Source organism: Centroberyx gerrardi, chromosome 5 (assembly GCF_048128805.1).
Source record: "Centroberyx gerrardi isolate f3 chromosome 5, fCenGer3.hap1.cur.20231027, whole genome shotgun sequence".
NCBI lineage: Eukaryota > Metazoa > Chordata > Actinopteri > Beryciformes > Berycidae > Centroberyx > Centroberyx gerrardi.
In genome coordinates, this window is record NC_136001.1 from 21,822,279 (window position 1) to 21,836,983 (window position 14,705).

Genomic DNA, 14,705 nt, shown 5'->3' on the forward strand with positions numbered 1-14,705 from the left:
AATTCCCCCGCACTTTCAACAAAATGCAAATGTCCCCTGCCCTTTTTTTCCATGAGGGAAAGGACATTTTTTGATAACACTCATCTATGCTGTCCAGTCAGCTGTATGGATATTGAGCAGGATTTGCTAAATTTAACAGAACTGTCGTTTAGTTTGACCATTTGTTTTAAACATAGCGTGCTGTTCCCTGTGTCAAATCAGAAAATAGTGTCATGCTCAAAAGCTGCTCCTGCCTGGTCTGCTATTATCGTCCTGTCCAGTAGGTGGTATGAGAAGACCTTCACAGCGTCCACAGAAATGACTCACTCTTCATAACGTCCATGCTGCACTACGGAGTAGATTATTAGAATAGACACTATCAACGGGTCATTTCTTATCCAGCCTTAAGAATAAAGTTTGACTCTGTAAACAAGTCAAGGGCAAAGGGCAGCTTTGGGACGATGCTATGATATCATAATTGGTGTACAAGGGGAAAATCTGGACTTTTGGCTCCTTTGGTGTTTCATTAAGGGAAACTACATGCCAGTGCTTCGGGACAGACTATATTATCTACTGCCAGACATAACCACCGGATGTTGTCCAACTCCAGAATTAAAACAATATCTCAGGGTTAGAGAAGTGGTTCCTGATATTAAAAGTCCTCTAGAATGTTTTTATTCAATTTCTATTTCGATTTCAAGATGGAGAAATTATTTTCGTGCCTGCTGCTCTGCTCTACTTAGAAAAAGTGTGTCTGATATTAGCAGTAACACTAACAACAGTTATTGAGTTATATCAATTATCCACAAATGAATCACAGATATGTACAGATGATTGATAAACATGAACAATATTTTCAGGTTGTATCTTGTATCACAGTGTATCTTCTTTCAGTCCGGCTTGAAACAAATACGGCTGAATCCTAGTCTCACTACATGGAAAAGTCTGAAGGTGACAGTCTTTGTTTATGAGAAATGTTCCCAAACAAACAATCTGTCTCTCCCAAGCTTTCAAGTGACTACTGTCTGAGAGATAGCAATGTTGAGCCATAATAATATACAGATCCAAAGACGTGGATATGTTCTAGGATGGATTTAAAGACTAATGCCTAATCATCTCAATATCATAAATGTATCGGCCCTTCACAAGTCACCTTTGATAATTACCTCTTAGGGCTTGTTAACACTCCCTATGTTCTTCTCATGCTGTTTTGTGCCCTAACTATCCACCTCCAGAGCAGGCTCACTCACTCAGTTCATTCACCTACAGTACAATTATCTTGTCATCAAGTCGTATTCGCATATACTGTATCTCCAAACACAATCCGTCTCAGTTTACAATCTCTCTTTGTCTCGTTGTCTCTGCTCTGCAAAACGTCACTGTGGATTTGTGTTGAAGAGCACCATTTAGTATTTCTTGAAGTACTTTATCTTTAAAATTACATGTACTTGTTACTACACACTCCAAAATCAAGTGATTTTTTTATTATTAGTGATCAAGTCTAATGGCTCTCAAAGACCTGGAGCATGATTGGCTGATTGCTTCTGTTGCTAGGCTATGGCTCCATGGTATGCCTTTGCAATGCTGATAGAGTCACTTTAAGCAAGGAAATGAAACAAGATAAAACACAAGAAATGGTATATAATGTTGTTTAATAATGGTATACTCTATGGTACTCTATGGTATGCCATAAAACATTTACAAAATATTTACAAGGTGATGCAATCAATTGACAATACATTTATTTCAATTATATAGTTTCAAATAAAAAGTTTATACTTGGAGCAATGGTTCAAATGCTGCTTTCTTTTCGCAGTCAGTAGAGCATTCTACTATGTGTTGTCAATGATGTTGACTTCATACAGTAATCCAATGCTAACTTCATTTACACATCCAAGAATCTGCAAACTAACAGAACCAAGCATAAAGGTTATATACAAAATTTACAACAGAACACCTTAATACATAACCCATCAAACATGGTCTAAAATGACCAATAATTTCTCCCTGATTAATGCATAGAAATACAATGCATCTTACTCTCAGTTCTTAAAAATGTATACATTTCTCAATAATCCCAAATGGGTGATTTCATAAAGATTTCCAACACGATGACATATTTTGAAAATAGCTTAGATCATTTCAACAGTGCATACACAAACTGTCCTCTTAACTGTGTTAGACATTTCTATTGCTATATTATATATTGATTTCAGAGGTTTCTTAATGCATGGAAAGTGCTTTTTATTTTTCTAGCATGAATGTATAATAAGATATCATTGTTGGTGAATGAGTGTGTATTCCCTTTTCTCTGGGCAAGAGAATGTGCTTCCTTCTTGTTAGTTGTGTGACTGTGTGTGCTGGGACAGAAGGACAAAGTTGGGTGAGGAATGAGAGAGGAGCAACAGGCTTTCTCTCTTTTTTGGTCTTCAGAACGGTCACTGTCACTGACAATCACTGGGGGGAGAGGTGATGACTTCGTATTGAAAGTGGTTTGATGTCGATTCATAGAACACAAGGGAGAACACAGTCTTTTGCTTTTTTTTTTGTAACAGTTTTCAGCAACCCTGGAAGCAATTGGAGGGAACTGTTCACAAGTTCCAACTAGTTCAGGAGCCTCCACCCCCCTGCTGTGCCTGCGCCCTCCACTGCTGTTTTTCTCAGTCCACTCAATCAGGGCATCAGACTTGGCACAGATCCCACAACAACTGTCCCATCATGCAGAGGCCAGTGACTGTGGCAGGCTGGGCTTGCGTGAGGAGCAGGGAGGTTGCCCAAAGCAGACGCCTCAGTAAGCTGTGGCTCTCCAGGCTGGCCCTCGTAGTCACTCATGGATCTATGCGGAAGGCCAACAGCTTGTCGGAGTGCTGGTTGTTCAGGGTGCGCAGGTCAGGCAGACGCAGCAGCAACTTGGGGAAGAGGGCGCTGTCGTCAGGATGGCGACGGGTGACGAGAGAGCGCAAAGCTTTTATCAGATTGTCCTGCAATTGCTCCACTGCTCCGACCTCCACTATACCAGAGCGGTCTGAGGAAGAGAGAGGGAGGAGAGATAGGGGTTAGACATGATGGATTGTGTACATATGCATGTGCGTGTGTATTTGTATTTGTATGTGTATGTGTATGTGTATGTGTGCATGTCTTACCAGCAGACACCAGCACAACAGCCATGAAAAGGGCCATCTCATCTGGCTCCAGACACAAAGATCCTAGCTTCTCACTGAAGTCGAACATGGCGTCCAGTAAGGAGCCCATGCCAAGAGCCCTTAGTGATGCCAGTGAGTACGTCTGCCCGTTGAGGAAGGTCACAGTCCTCTCCTTGGGGTCAAACAGTGAGCAGAACCTCACCATCAGGACCTATGGACAAAATCAGACCAGGTGAGTATCGGACAAGTCCACGGGGGAACAGAGAAGAAACAGAGAAAAAGCACATCTTGAGTTAGACCCACAAATTCTACGTTTGACTGGACGTACCTGGAAAGTGCCGGACTTGAGCAGCATGACCTGATCATGCTGGCTAAGACTCTGGAACCCTGGGATGCTCTTGGCAAACTCCACCACTTCTTTGACGGCAGGGGTGAAGCACTGGGAGAAAGACTCCCACACCTCTTGACTGGAGCGACTGGCTGGAGCCACAGGACAGGCATTCAGGGGACAAGCCTGGGAGACGGAGAGAAGAAGGAAGAGAGAAAAGGAGGCTTTAGGGAGTTCTTATATTGAAGTCATAGTTGTACATGTTCCTAAGCCCCAAGGATTGGGACTGTAAGTTTAGGATTTAGGATGTTTCAGCTACTACCTCCATGACCACAACACTTCAGTATAGACCTGTACATGTATTCATACTGTGTATTGGCACTGACAATTGGCACAACAACAGACATTCACATAAAAATCCCCAAAATAGACTCACCAGGACTTTGGCTCCTCCATTCAACTTCCAAGGACAGGGACTTTGGTTCTGGGAATCACAGGCTGAAAAACTGTTCTGGTTGTTGGGGTAGGACTGAGATGATAGGCTGCCAGTGATGGGGCATTGACTTGATTGGTTGGAGGAGTAGGTGTACTTGGCATTGTCAACGTTGGTGCTAGTGGGGTTGTTGTTGTTGTTGGAGGCAACAGGGCAGTGTGTGGGTACGTGGTAGCTAGATGTCAGGTTTGATTGCCCCCCTTGAGAGGGACTAGAATGGGACTGTGACTGGGTCGTAGAGTGCGAGAAGGCAGATTCCTGTACTACGTTGTTTTGGAAAGACGAATGGCCATGGTTGTTGTTGCTGGCAGCCATCTTGAGTGGTTTCTCTTCACTGACGAAGTTGTTGCAGTAAGACTGCGATATGGAGCCCACTCCTTCATTTGACTGGTTCTCTGGACTGCAGGGGGCCTCAGGGGGGGGTGAAGCCTCAATTTCCATGGAAGCTGATTCGTTGAGACTGTTCATGTAGCTCTGCATCTCATCCAGTAGTCTCTGTTTCTCCCGTTTGGGAATACGCCCAAAACGCACAGCTGGAAGAGAGAGAATAGGCTCTGTTAGCAATCATTGACATTAAGCATCAGTTTCACTTCCAATTCCGCACTGGTGACACTTTCATTAATACATGGAGCAGTAAAAATAGTAAGGCACTGGATATGATTTACACATTCAAAAGCTGCAGATGGACAGCAGAGGAAGAAAGTGATCTGCCAGGGCTCGGTATAATACGACCTCTACATCTGACGCTCTGACTGCCCATATAATTGCTATGTGGATTACTAATCCAAAGACCTCTCTACTCTCTCTGACTGTTCTGGAACTATCACAACATGGTCGCTAATGCCCTCTCCTCATTTGACTCCTTCATCCTTTTCTACATCTTTACAATCCTCCCTTCCCCCTTTCAACACTGCACCTCCTCTGACAACCCTATTTATAGCACCCTGCCACTGTATGCCGCACCACCTCCCCCAATCTCTCTCCCTTTCGCTCTCCTCTGTCTTTCTGTTGAGCACTCGCTCTCTCTTCTCTGCGGAAGTAGGTCACTGGGTCAGCAGCATTGAACATGATGTCATTAGTCAAGTGACAGAGTGAGTGAGTAGTGAAAAGGTCAAAAAGAGAAGACAGACAAGAGGAAGAGGTAAAAGATGTGGATGGATACAAAACAAAGGGGTCAAGGTAAAGTAAAGGGAATGATAACAAAATATCAATTCATGAATAGAGATATCAAGTCATATACATAAAATGAAAATGAAAGGATGAGAAAATGTGTGAAGGGAAAAGAGCCCTTTATGGATCTATGACATTGTGGTTGTCGGGGTCCGGGTAAAACCTGTAATCATATCCACATTGCATTTTTATTTTTATTTTATTTGTGAATATATTCAGAAAATTAAAACATGTCAAATGTGGGGAAATTTCATTTTCAAATGTTGAGAAGTTGTGATCTGATGAATTAGCAGGTGATTTTTCACTCCTGCATTTTGTCTTTTTTGGGTCATCTAAAAATGTTTGCTCCAGAAAAGCACATGATTTATTATCACCCAGTTTAGTCCTATCCCCAGAGATAAGAGTCCTGCAGGGAAACAATGCAGTGGAGCAGACGAACGGCACTGATTTTGTGTCTAATTGCATTGTCAACTAGGTTCTTATGATTAACAGGACAGAATTGCATTATACAGCAAATGACTGTTTGTAAATGTCAGCGTTGAAAAAATAATAGGTGTGAAAGAACATCAAGTTGAACACATGGGGTAATCAACAGCCTCATGCCCCAATTTCCCAAAATAAACTATATTTGTCATAGTTTCTCCATGACTGATGACTACTGGGACTCTCAAGCTCCTCTTGTCATAAATCAGATACCAGGGCAAGGAGAGAGGAAGACAAAGGGGAACAGCAGACAAAGGGTATGGGGAGAGTAAGGAGACAAGAACATGGAGAGACATAATGGATTACTAGTGATAAGGAGTAATATAAACCTCTGGCCCTATCAAAAAGCTATCTAGACGTTTCTTGGCTTGGAAGAATTACAACCATGAAATAATCCTTTGGTCAAAAGCTACTGCAGTTTTAGTTGGCATTCATCAAATATTATGACAAAGACATTGTCTCTCACCATCTCTGGACATTCCCACGGAGAGACACTTCTTGAAGCGGCAGTGCTGGCAGCGGTTTCGGTTCATGCGCATGATCAGACAGTTTTCATTCTTTACACACATCTTGTAATGGATATTCTGCTGAATACTGCGTCTGAAGAAACCCTGGGGAAGGGAGAAGAAGAAATACTTTGAAGTGTGTGAAAGAGTGTGTGTGTGTGTGCGTGTGCGAGTCGTGTATGTAGTAAAAGGAATGATATAATATTGTCTTTGGCAGGTCTCACCTTGCAGCCCTCACAGGCGTGCACACCATAATGGAAACCAGATGCGATGTCGCCACACACCTTACACAGGAGCACCATGCCTCCCGTCTCTATACAAGAAACACACATCCATTGTCAGAGAAAGGTATACAATACAAACTACAGGCAAGTAAATACAGAGGAGAATAGGAAGGAGTGCAGTGAAAGCTGTACTTACTGGTGAATGTGCCGGTAAAACCACAAGGTCTTTTGGCCACTATGGGATGGCTGTAGGTGGCTGATGACACCGTTGAAATTTGGGCAACTGGTGCATTGTTGACTTCAGGAAACTGGAAGACCATTTTGGGTGAAGGGGGAGTTCCTCCTCTTTGCTCTCCTCTCTGCTTCAGGGGCCCAATCTCCTGAAAGGAGATACCCTCTGGGGACGAGGGCTGGGAGTGGGAGGAGGGTGACTGGGTCTGGTATCCACTTGAGGGACTGCCAGGACTCGGGCTGGCACTGCCAGATGAGCCGGCATACAAGATAACACCACCTGGTGGGACAAAGAGGAGCGAATGTTCAGTTCAGTGATCTATATCTAGGTCTGTATTGAAATTCACAATGTAGGTCGGAATACGAGAGTTGAGCAATGCTCTACTTTGATACAATGAGTTTATTTGGCTGACCTTCCGAATTTTCTTTTTCTGCACACACGCACACACACACACACACACACACATGCACACACATGCACAACCCTTATCATGTTAAAACGAGATTACAGGTCTTTGAGTATATTCTACTGAACTTCAGACTTCGACAAAATCAGAATCATGACTAACTGGACAGAGTCTTTCTGGTTCTAGTCTGTTAGACATTCGTGTCTAAAAAGTCTTTGGCATGCCATCTCTTTGAAAACAAGCTGCCAATGTGTTGCATTTGCCAGTTAGCGATGCCTTGCCATCTTGGAGGTCCACTGGAGAATTTGCTGTGCACAAATAAAGGCTAAATGTGTAACAACCAGGCTAGGAAAAGAGATATAGTCATAGTGTGGGTGTTGTTCCGTTTAGTAACATTACAAGTACAAGTAAATGGTCCGATAAGGTAGATTTGTTTCCAAGTTGGGTTACTGTGACACAGGAAACTGTCTTGTCTTTAGCCCTAGTCTCTACACCCTGTATTGTAGCTTGAGAAGATCAGCTCAGTTAGCCTAAATAAACATTTGGTGTTTGCCTTTGGCTTTAGCTAACTAGCCAGCAAGCTAATCTAACTAATGCTAACATGGAACTATTAACATTAGCCAATAATGCAGAGGGCATATTGCATCACCTAGCCATCCAAAACCTCTAGCTGACAAAAGATCATTATTACAAGTCTGCAAAATGAGGTCAGATTATGCAATGTGATGGCTGTTAGTTTAAATTAGTTTATCACAGGAACTAACTCTGTCATAATGCCTTACAAAAAAAGACATCCTATCAAAAAATTAAAACAATTTTAAAAAGGATATATGTCCTTTTTATATAGGTTATATGTCCCTATGGGAATATTATGGCAATATAGGATCCTTTATTAGAGTGATACCAGATATAAAAGTACAGTCACTATAGGCTACTCACAGCGAGTACCACAGACAGGCCATAAATACCTACAGGAGTAGTCTATTATAGTAATATTGTCGTGACTTTTGTTAGGGACTGAAACAGTCTTATAAAAAAGAAAAGAAAAAAAGAAAAAAGAAAACGACACGCCCATTGTACACAATGTTCCACAGAATTTCGTTCTAGTTTAGGATGTGAAGACGGAAATGTCCCATTACCCCTCAACACAACACACCCGGCCAATCCCCTTGTTTTGCAGCTTGCGCTCGCTCTCCCCGCGAGAGATGAGAGACTGCCCCTCACGTGTAGGCTGAGCCAGCCAGCTGCCTGCTCGCTTTCAGCACTGAGTCTTGCTCCCCTCCCTCCCCCACTGTTGGCTCCGGGCCCGCAGCCCCATCTATCCGCCAGCCACCTGACCGGGAGCTCACATGGACTCTTGACACAGTTCCCGCCCGGCTCACAAGGCTGTTTGCGCAGTCCCGTGTAGACAACAGCAGCAGTACAATAACAACCGCTGGGGGAGATCACGTTTGGAATAGAGAGGGCTTTAATGCCGTGAGTAAAGAGGTAGAGAAAGCCAAGCAGGGCTCGGCTACCGTGAGTATACAGTTGCATTCCACGCAGTCACCGGAAACCGGGGAGAGGGCCGTGTAACGTGAACAGTCACGTTGTTACTGACCACGTTTTTGACACATTAAAAGTTACTTGCTTGGGGTTTTACTCGGTTGGAGTGGTGGAGGGTAGCCTAAACCCACCGAAACCCAGTGTATCCACTTTTTTTAAGCTGACAATTCTTTACAATGTAAATCTATAATATCACAGTATAAGTGGTATCATCTGAGGATAGTGATATGAAGATATGATCTTTAAAAGAAGCACATAAATTAATGCTTTTCTGGAAATAAATATATTTTTTGCTTTATATTGTTGGGCCCCCTTTTGATGATCCCCAGTTTGAGGTCACAGCTTTCCCTCCTTTTTATTTACCACTATAAATTGGTGTCTAATTTCCATATCCTAAAATCTTGCCAATAAAAAAGCCTGTGTGGGAATTGCATGCCTCTTGCTCTTAAGATCTGTGTCATCAGGATTATCGTAGGTAGCTGTTATTTATCATAGCAAAGATCAAATGTTATTCATTGTGCAACCTGTAAAACAACTCTTATCAGACTCGATATCCTTGAATTATTTATAAAGTCATTCTGTGCACATTTTCTCTCCAGGGCCTTGAATCATCTGTGAGAAAGCCTCCCTCTGCTCCTACGCTTTCTCTCCTTGAGAAAACACGTGCTGCATTTCTGTTTAGCTTTAAGTGCCTCCTTAATTCCACAGTTTACACGTGTCAGCACTGACTGCAAGGCTTGACGGCTTGTGTGTGGTGGCAGTTGCACTTTCTGACAGGTATGACTCTAATCCAGTGCACAAACACACATGCATACATAAATATTACGTGTGTGTGTGTTTGTGTGTGGGGAGCTAAAGGTCTGTAGGCGTGTGCACCGCCTGAGGAGGGCAGGATCGCATGGCAGTGTCAAACAAACTCCACACCCCTTCTCCATGTTCACCATCACGTTCCCACCCCCCTGACGTAAAACTTCCATATCCTCTCTCTGTCTCTCCATAACCGTTTCCTGGAATGTCAGTTGACCAGGTGCCAGGCCGAGCTCTTGGAAAAGCTCATCCCTGGTGCACTCAGGCACAGGTTACAACATGTGACCTGTGGAGACACATAGGGCCATAAGAGCTGCAGAATAAACAAAACACTCGCAGGCCCCTCCCTCGCCTAGCCTCATGTGTCCCACTCCCAGGGCATGCATGGCAGACAAGTGATGCATAAAACTCATGCTCCTATCATGTCTTGGGGGAGACGCCCCTTTTTAGCTTCACCTAGTCTGTCCTCTTTCATGTGAGCATTTACAACTGTGCATGGGCAGTAGCCTCGCTCCACGTGAAACAGTTGGCCCCGTGTCATGAGGCTGTTAATGAAACACTTTAAGGAGGATGGTTTGTCTTCTGTGTGGGCAACACTTGAACTTGAACTCACAAATGTTCCTTCATTGCCATTTGAAGATAGAACCATTATTTGTTCCACATACTACCTTTTTATTTAGGACCAGTGTTTAAGGAGTTCTGTTGTTCAAAAGTAGTCTCATGGCTCTTGCTAGCATGAGTGACACCTGTAACACATTCGGGTAATTTAATGTAATTACATTCAGTGTTTCAAGTCTTAATAAAAAAGTATTATCCCTCCAATTATGACTCATCCAGATGATACCACATGATAATTAAGGAATCTCAGAACGAAAACACACATTGGGTGTGGCTGATTTGTTCTTGCATCAACAAAGACTAAAAGAGCCAGATAATACTCATCCATTTAGGTCACAAGGTCAGCTCTCACAACAGCACAGGTTACATTAGGGTGGTCATAGACGGTTGTGCCACTTCTCTTCCCTTGCCATGCAAAGTTACATATAACATATATTAGAGTCACTATACCAATGAAGCTTTGAGTCAAGCCCGCTTTGGCAGACACTGTATTATACTTATTATTTAGCTCTTCAAGGTGTAATAAGCCCAGATTCTCCTTAGCAGCTGTACAGTTCAATCTGTATAGATGTCCTGAACTAGATAGCTATAGCTTATGTTAGCAGACTCTCGGAACAGAGCTCTCTATCTGACATACAGTAAGTACTTGGACTACAATGCCATAATATTGCACTGTGTTGCAATGTACTAAGTATTGTATTTTAATAGAGTGATTTAGTCATTTATTAGTCATTTATTAATAGATTTTACTTTTATTTGACTGCTATAAAAAAGGGGGTAAAATATCCCTGAAGGCAATAAAATGTGTAAATGAGTAAAAAGCCACAAATCACTTACTACAACACCTGAATTGTGAAGTGTGGTAAACAGGAAAACAGGTTTGTCCATGGCTACTAATAACTCAACAAAGACACCAAATATGTGCAAAAGAATGTGCCTTATAGTGATATATGTCTACTACAAAAATGTTAAGGAAGCTTGAGCAGCAGTCCCGGACTCTCAGTGGAAGAGGCCACTGATGTGCAGACCATTGTAAAACCAGTGCCCAACAATGTAAAGCCTCCTCTGCTGACAGTTAGTCTTTATTCTTTCCAAACAGACCCCTGTGCTATCTGTAATCTCATTTGCTATCATTTGGTTGTGGTTGGAAGTTACAGTTTAAGTGTAAAGTAGTTTGTAATTAGGACTACAATAGTGATGTAGGTTATATCCTTATTCTTAAAAGTAAATATAAACGAAGGGGTAAAAGGCTAAAGCATGAGTCTGGAGAAATCTCTTCATTCTCAAGTTGATTGAATTTTGCCTAATAATGATGATGAGAAAGGCTTTTTCAGATTTACATTGTAGAAGTACTGGGACCGTATGAGAAAGCTGCCAAGAGCTTTTACAATTCATTCATACTCACAACTGATATGCCTACGCATAAAATACATGCATCAAGTTTGTAACTTTGCATTCACATCGGTATCAACTCAAGCAACTGGTAAATGAAAGCCCATTCATCCTCTATAGAACTGAGTCACCAAAAGATTACCCTGCCAATGTGACAGCAGTCTGGAGATGCAATTCAGTTGTTGCAAGCGATGACAAATCTTCTGCATGTTGTATTTTCTACATTGCTAAATGGATGTGTGTTAATAGGTTAATATTTTTCTTTAGCATACAAAAATATTCTGTTCATATTGCCAAAATTTTGTAGTTGTACACGACCAGTATGAAGTTATCATTGGAACTATCATGACTGCCACCAAAATATTGAAGCAGGTGACCCAGCGACCAAGTTAATGGATGTGTGTAGGCACAGTAAGAACTGGTTATAGCCAGATCACCCACAGCCCTGGTTGACTATAGCCCAACTTTCAGACTCCAATCACACTTGACGTTTTAGGTGGTTCACTACAATTATTGATTATTATTGAACATTTAAAACCTGTTAATACTAAACGGGGCGAGGAAATAGACAGTTAAACCCTTCTGACCCACTGACCAAGCTTTATCTGTCAGCGAATAAACAGGAATCCCCGTGCAAGCTTTGTCTGAGAGCGGGCAGAGCGCGCGATGGAGAGGAATAACCGGGAGGGCGGGGTGCCTGGGAATCACGCGCGGCACGTGGATACTGAGGCTTATACACGTGCTGTCAGCCGGAGGCGGGGAGGGTGCGTATTAGAAACCAGGCGCATGATGCCCACCAGTATCACGACCGTTCCTACCTAGGCTGCACGAGGTGGACAGCTGATGAAAAGACACGATATTAAGATAATCTGATACTCTCTTTCATCTCTTCCACTAGGCCTAAATATTGCTACAATATTCCTACAAGGATTTCTAGTGCGTTTGTGGCGGTCAATAGTGAGGTTATAGTGACGTCATCACACTTAATGTTTTTTTTTCTTTTCTCCAATGGCATCACTATAATAATCCCTATAATATTCCTATGGTATTCCCACAGTATTCCTAAAGACACTTACAGTTCTTTTTATAGTTTTATAGTTCTGCCGTGCCGGCAATTAATGCAACACCGAAAGAGAGAGACGACTGATTTTACAGTTCTAAACCTAGATGCCATTGCAGTAAAGTATCACTGATCCCACCAAGATAGCAAGAAATAAAGCAGGTATTGACTTGCTCATTTGACTTGTTTGCATTTGGTACTACTGTATGAAAGAAGGGTAAAAAGTTGTAAACATTAGAGAGTAATAGCTGGAGAAATCATCATAGACCTCAGCGTCATTCATCAACGTCCACTATTACATTTAGATTATGATTCACCTTCTGGCTTAACTCGATGTTTACTCTAAAGATTGGCCCAAAAGTCATGGCCAGCACACTGAAAAACTGGCTCCCTTTACTTGTTTTGGCTCAATCTTGTCAGTGGGCGTGATTGTTCCTTGACAGACCCACACGTGTGTGGGAAAAAAAGACTAAGATGCGTCCCAGCCAAATATGGGAGTCACTTACAGCCGAGGGTGACCTTTGTAAATGAATCACACAATCTAACACACTAACCGATTCACTTTCTACGACAACCGATAAAACACGTGTTGTTTTCCCTTATTGATCGGGCTGATTGGAGAGTACAAAGAAACAACATACGGGCGCCCACATCCAACCAAAAGCAGAACCAAGTGGTTCATCACATCTGATGACAAATATCGCGAGAAGTGGAAGTAAATGAAAGTTAAGAATTAGAGACATGAGATGCACTGTAGAAAAGGGGAGAAGACGAAAGCTCTGAACAACGTGCGCGGTCAGGGGGCGTTCTGGGTCGTGCCTCACGTGAGTTTGTTTACATGCAGAGAATCGGAAGTCCGTCGCAAAGATTGTAGAGAGGACTTCCCTTCCGATGCTCAACTCTCAAACCCGTATGCAGCCGACAGCTGGCAACGTACCAAATGCTAGACAGCTGAATGCCAAGAGTCACACATATTGCTCACCCAAACTAAGTTCATGTACTTGGGAGTGTCACACTCAGATTTCCAAAGGCTAACGTTACACATCGTGTTTAACACACAGCACGGACAGGGACTCACTAAAGAATTAGCCCACAGCCTACGATGGTTAGGAAATGTCAAGGAAATGTAGTGCCTTGAAAATATTACTGGACAGTCCAAAATACAAAAGTACAAAATGAAATGTAGTTCGACATAATAAAACCAATGACTATATGGTTCTCTGGTAAACGGGTCTATGCAGATATTAATTTATGCAATTATATGTATAATTGTCAATTAACAATCAGCCATGGGCAGTGCAAATAAATCCTCTTATCAAAAGCTTCCTAAAAATAACATTCATAAAGGGACGTGTAGGGACGCCGGTTCTCGTTCAACACTATTCCATTCAAATGAAGTGATGTTTAAAAGCCACTGAAATAATGCCGACTTACCTGGGCTGTTGTCCATGTTTCCCAGTCGTTTGCTGCTGTTGTGTGCTGTGAAATTCGCGGTATTTAATTCTGGGTTGATTGCCTCTCTGCGTCAATGAGGAGTTTCGTTGATATAGGTGAAAGAGTCATGAACTGCCAAGGCATAGAGAGTGTATCCCAAAGACGAGACCAACAAGAGTGTGCACAGGGCATCGGAGGGTCCTATCAACCCGGTCAGCGAAAAACAACCAAAAAAGAGTAAATTAGAGCAAAACTAGTTAGATGAAATCGATCCAAATCCTGTTCCACGGTGCGTAGATGCTGCGAGGTTCAGGGTTGCGCGACTCTGCGTCTGTGCACCTTATGATGCCGGGCTACTGTAAGCTATGACTGTAGTAGAACAGGGCTTCTCTAAATTAAAGAAGTCCCAAAGTATTCAGCTGCGTGCCAGTATACAGTCACCATAAAAACATCCTACCCAAAGACCTAAGTGTGGAAATAGTTTAAACACTCCCCACCCATCAATAAGCAACACGCGCCCACAGTAACCAGCACGTTTTCAGGTGCCTGAGAAATGTGACCGTTTTTTTTGTCCTCGTTTTTTTTGTCCCTTCAACCTCTGATGTTTGTTTTTGTGTGTCAGGGATCTCTCTCTCTCCCTCTCTCTATGTCTCTCTATGTCTCTCTTCTCTCTCCCTGTCACGCTCTCTCAAAACATTAAACCACCCCCCACCCCACTCTTTACTCTTTCTCACGTTTTCATTGGCGGAGAGCCCCGCGTGGAGACGGCACATTGGACTCGTTCGACATTGGAATGCTGGTAAAGCTCTGCTGCATGTGCGTGTAGCATGTGAGCTCGCGCTGCCCTACTGACACACATTTTATGCAAATTTCCTGCCTGGCCTT

General features: G+C 42.7%; 1 protein-coding gene across 1 annotated transcript; it reads right to left on the minus strand.

The window, feature by feature from the left end:
- Positions 1–1,614: 1,614 nt before the first annotated feature.
- On the minus strand, positions 1,615–14,462 carry LOC139927344 (nuclear receptor subfamily 1 group D member 1-like). Its single transcript, XM_071919454.2, has 8 exons — positions 13,821–14,462; positions 6,523–6,837; positions 6,327–6,415; positions 6,063–6,207; positions 3,887–4,476; positions 3,451–3,636; positions 3,123–3,333; positions 1,615–3,004 (listed from the first exon to the last, which is right to left on the minus strand). Exons 1-8 carry the CDS (start codon positions 13,834–13,836, stop codon positions 2,808–2,810), a joined length of 1,749 nt encoding a protein of 582 aa, XP_071775555.1. The 5' UTR covers positions 13,837–14,462; the 3' UTR covers positions 1,615–2,807.
- Between the last annotated feature and the right edge of the window lie 243 nt (positions 14,463–14,705).

What these genes read in the sequence shown, in the direction of transcription:
- LOC139927344 (XM_071919454.2), bottom strand. An exon ending in ACGCCTGTGAGGGCTGCAAG is followed by an intron (nt 6,208 to 6,326) that starts GTGAGACCTGCC and finishes TCCCTTCCCCAG; the next exon opens with GGTTTCTTCAGACGCAGTAT. An exon ending in ATGGAGGAGCCAAAGTCCTG is followed by an intron (nt 3,637 to 3,886) that starts GTGAGTCTATTT and finishes TCCGTCTCCCAG; the next exon opens with GCTTGTCCCCTGAATGCCTG.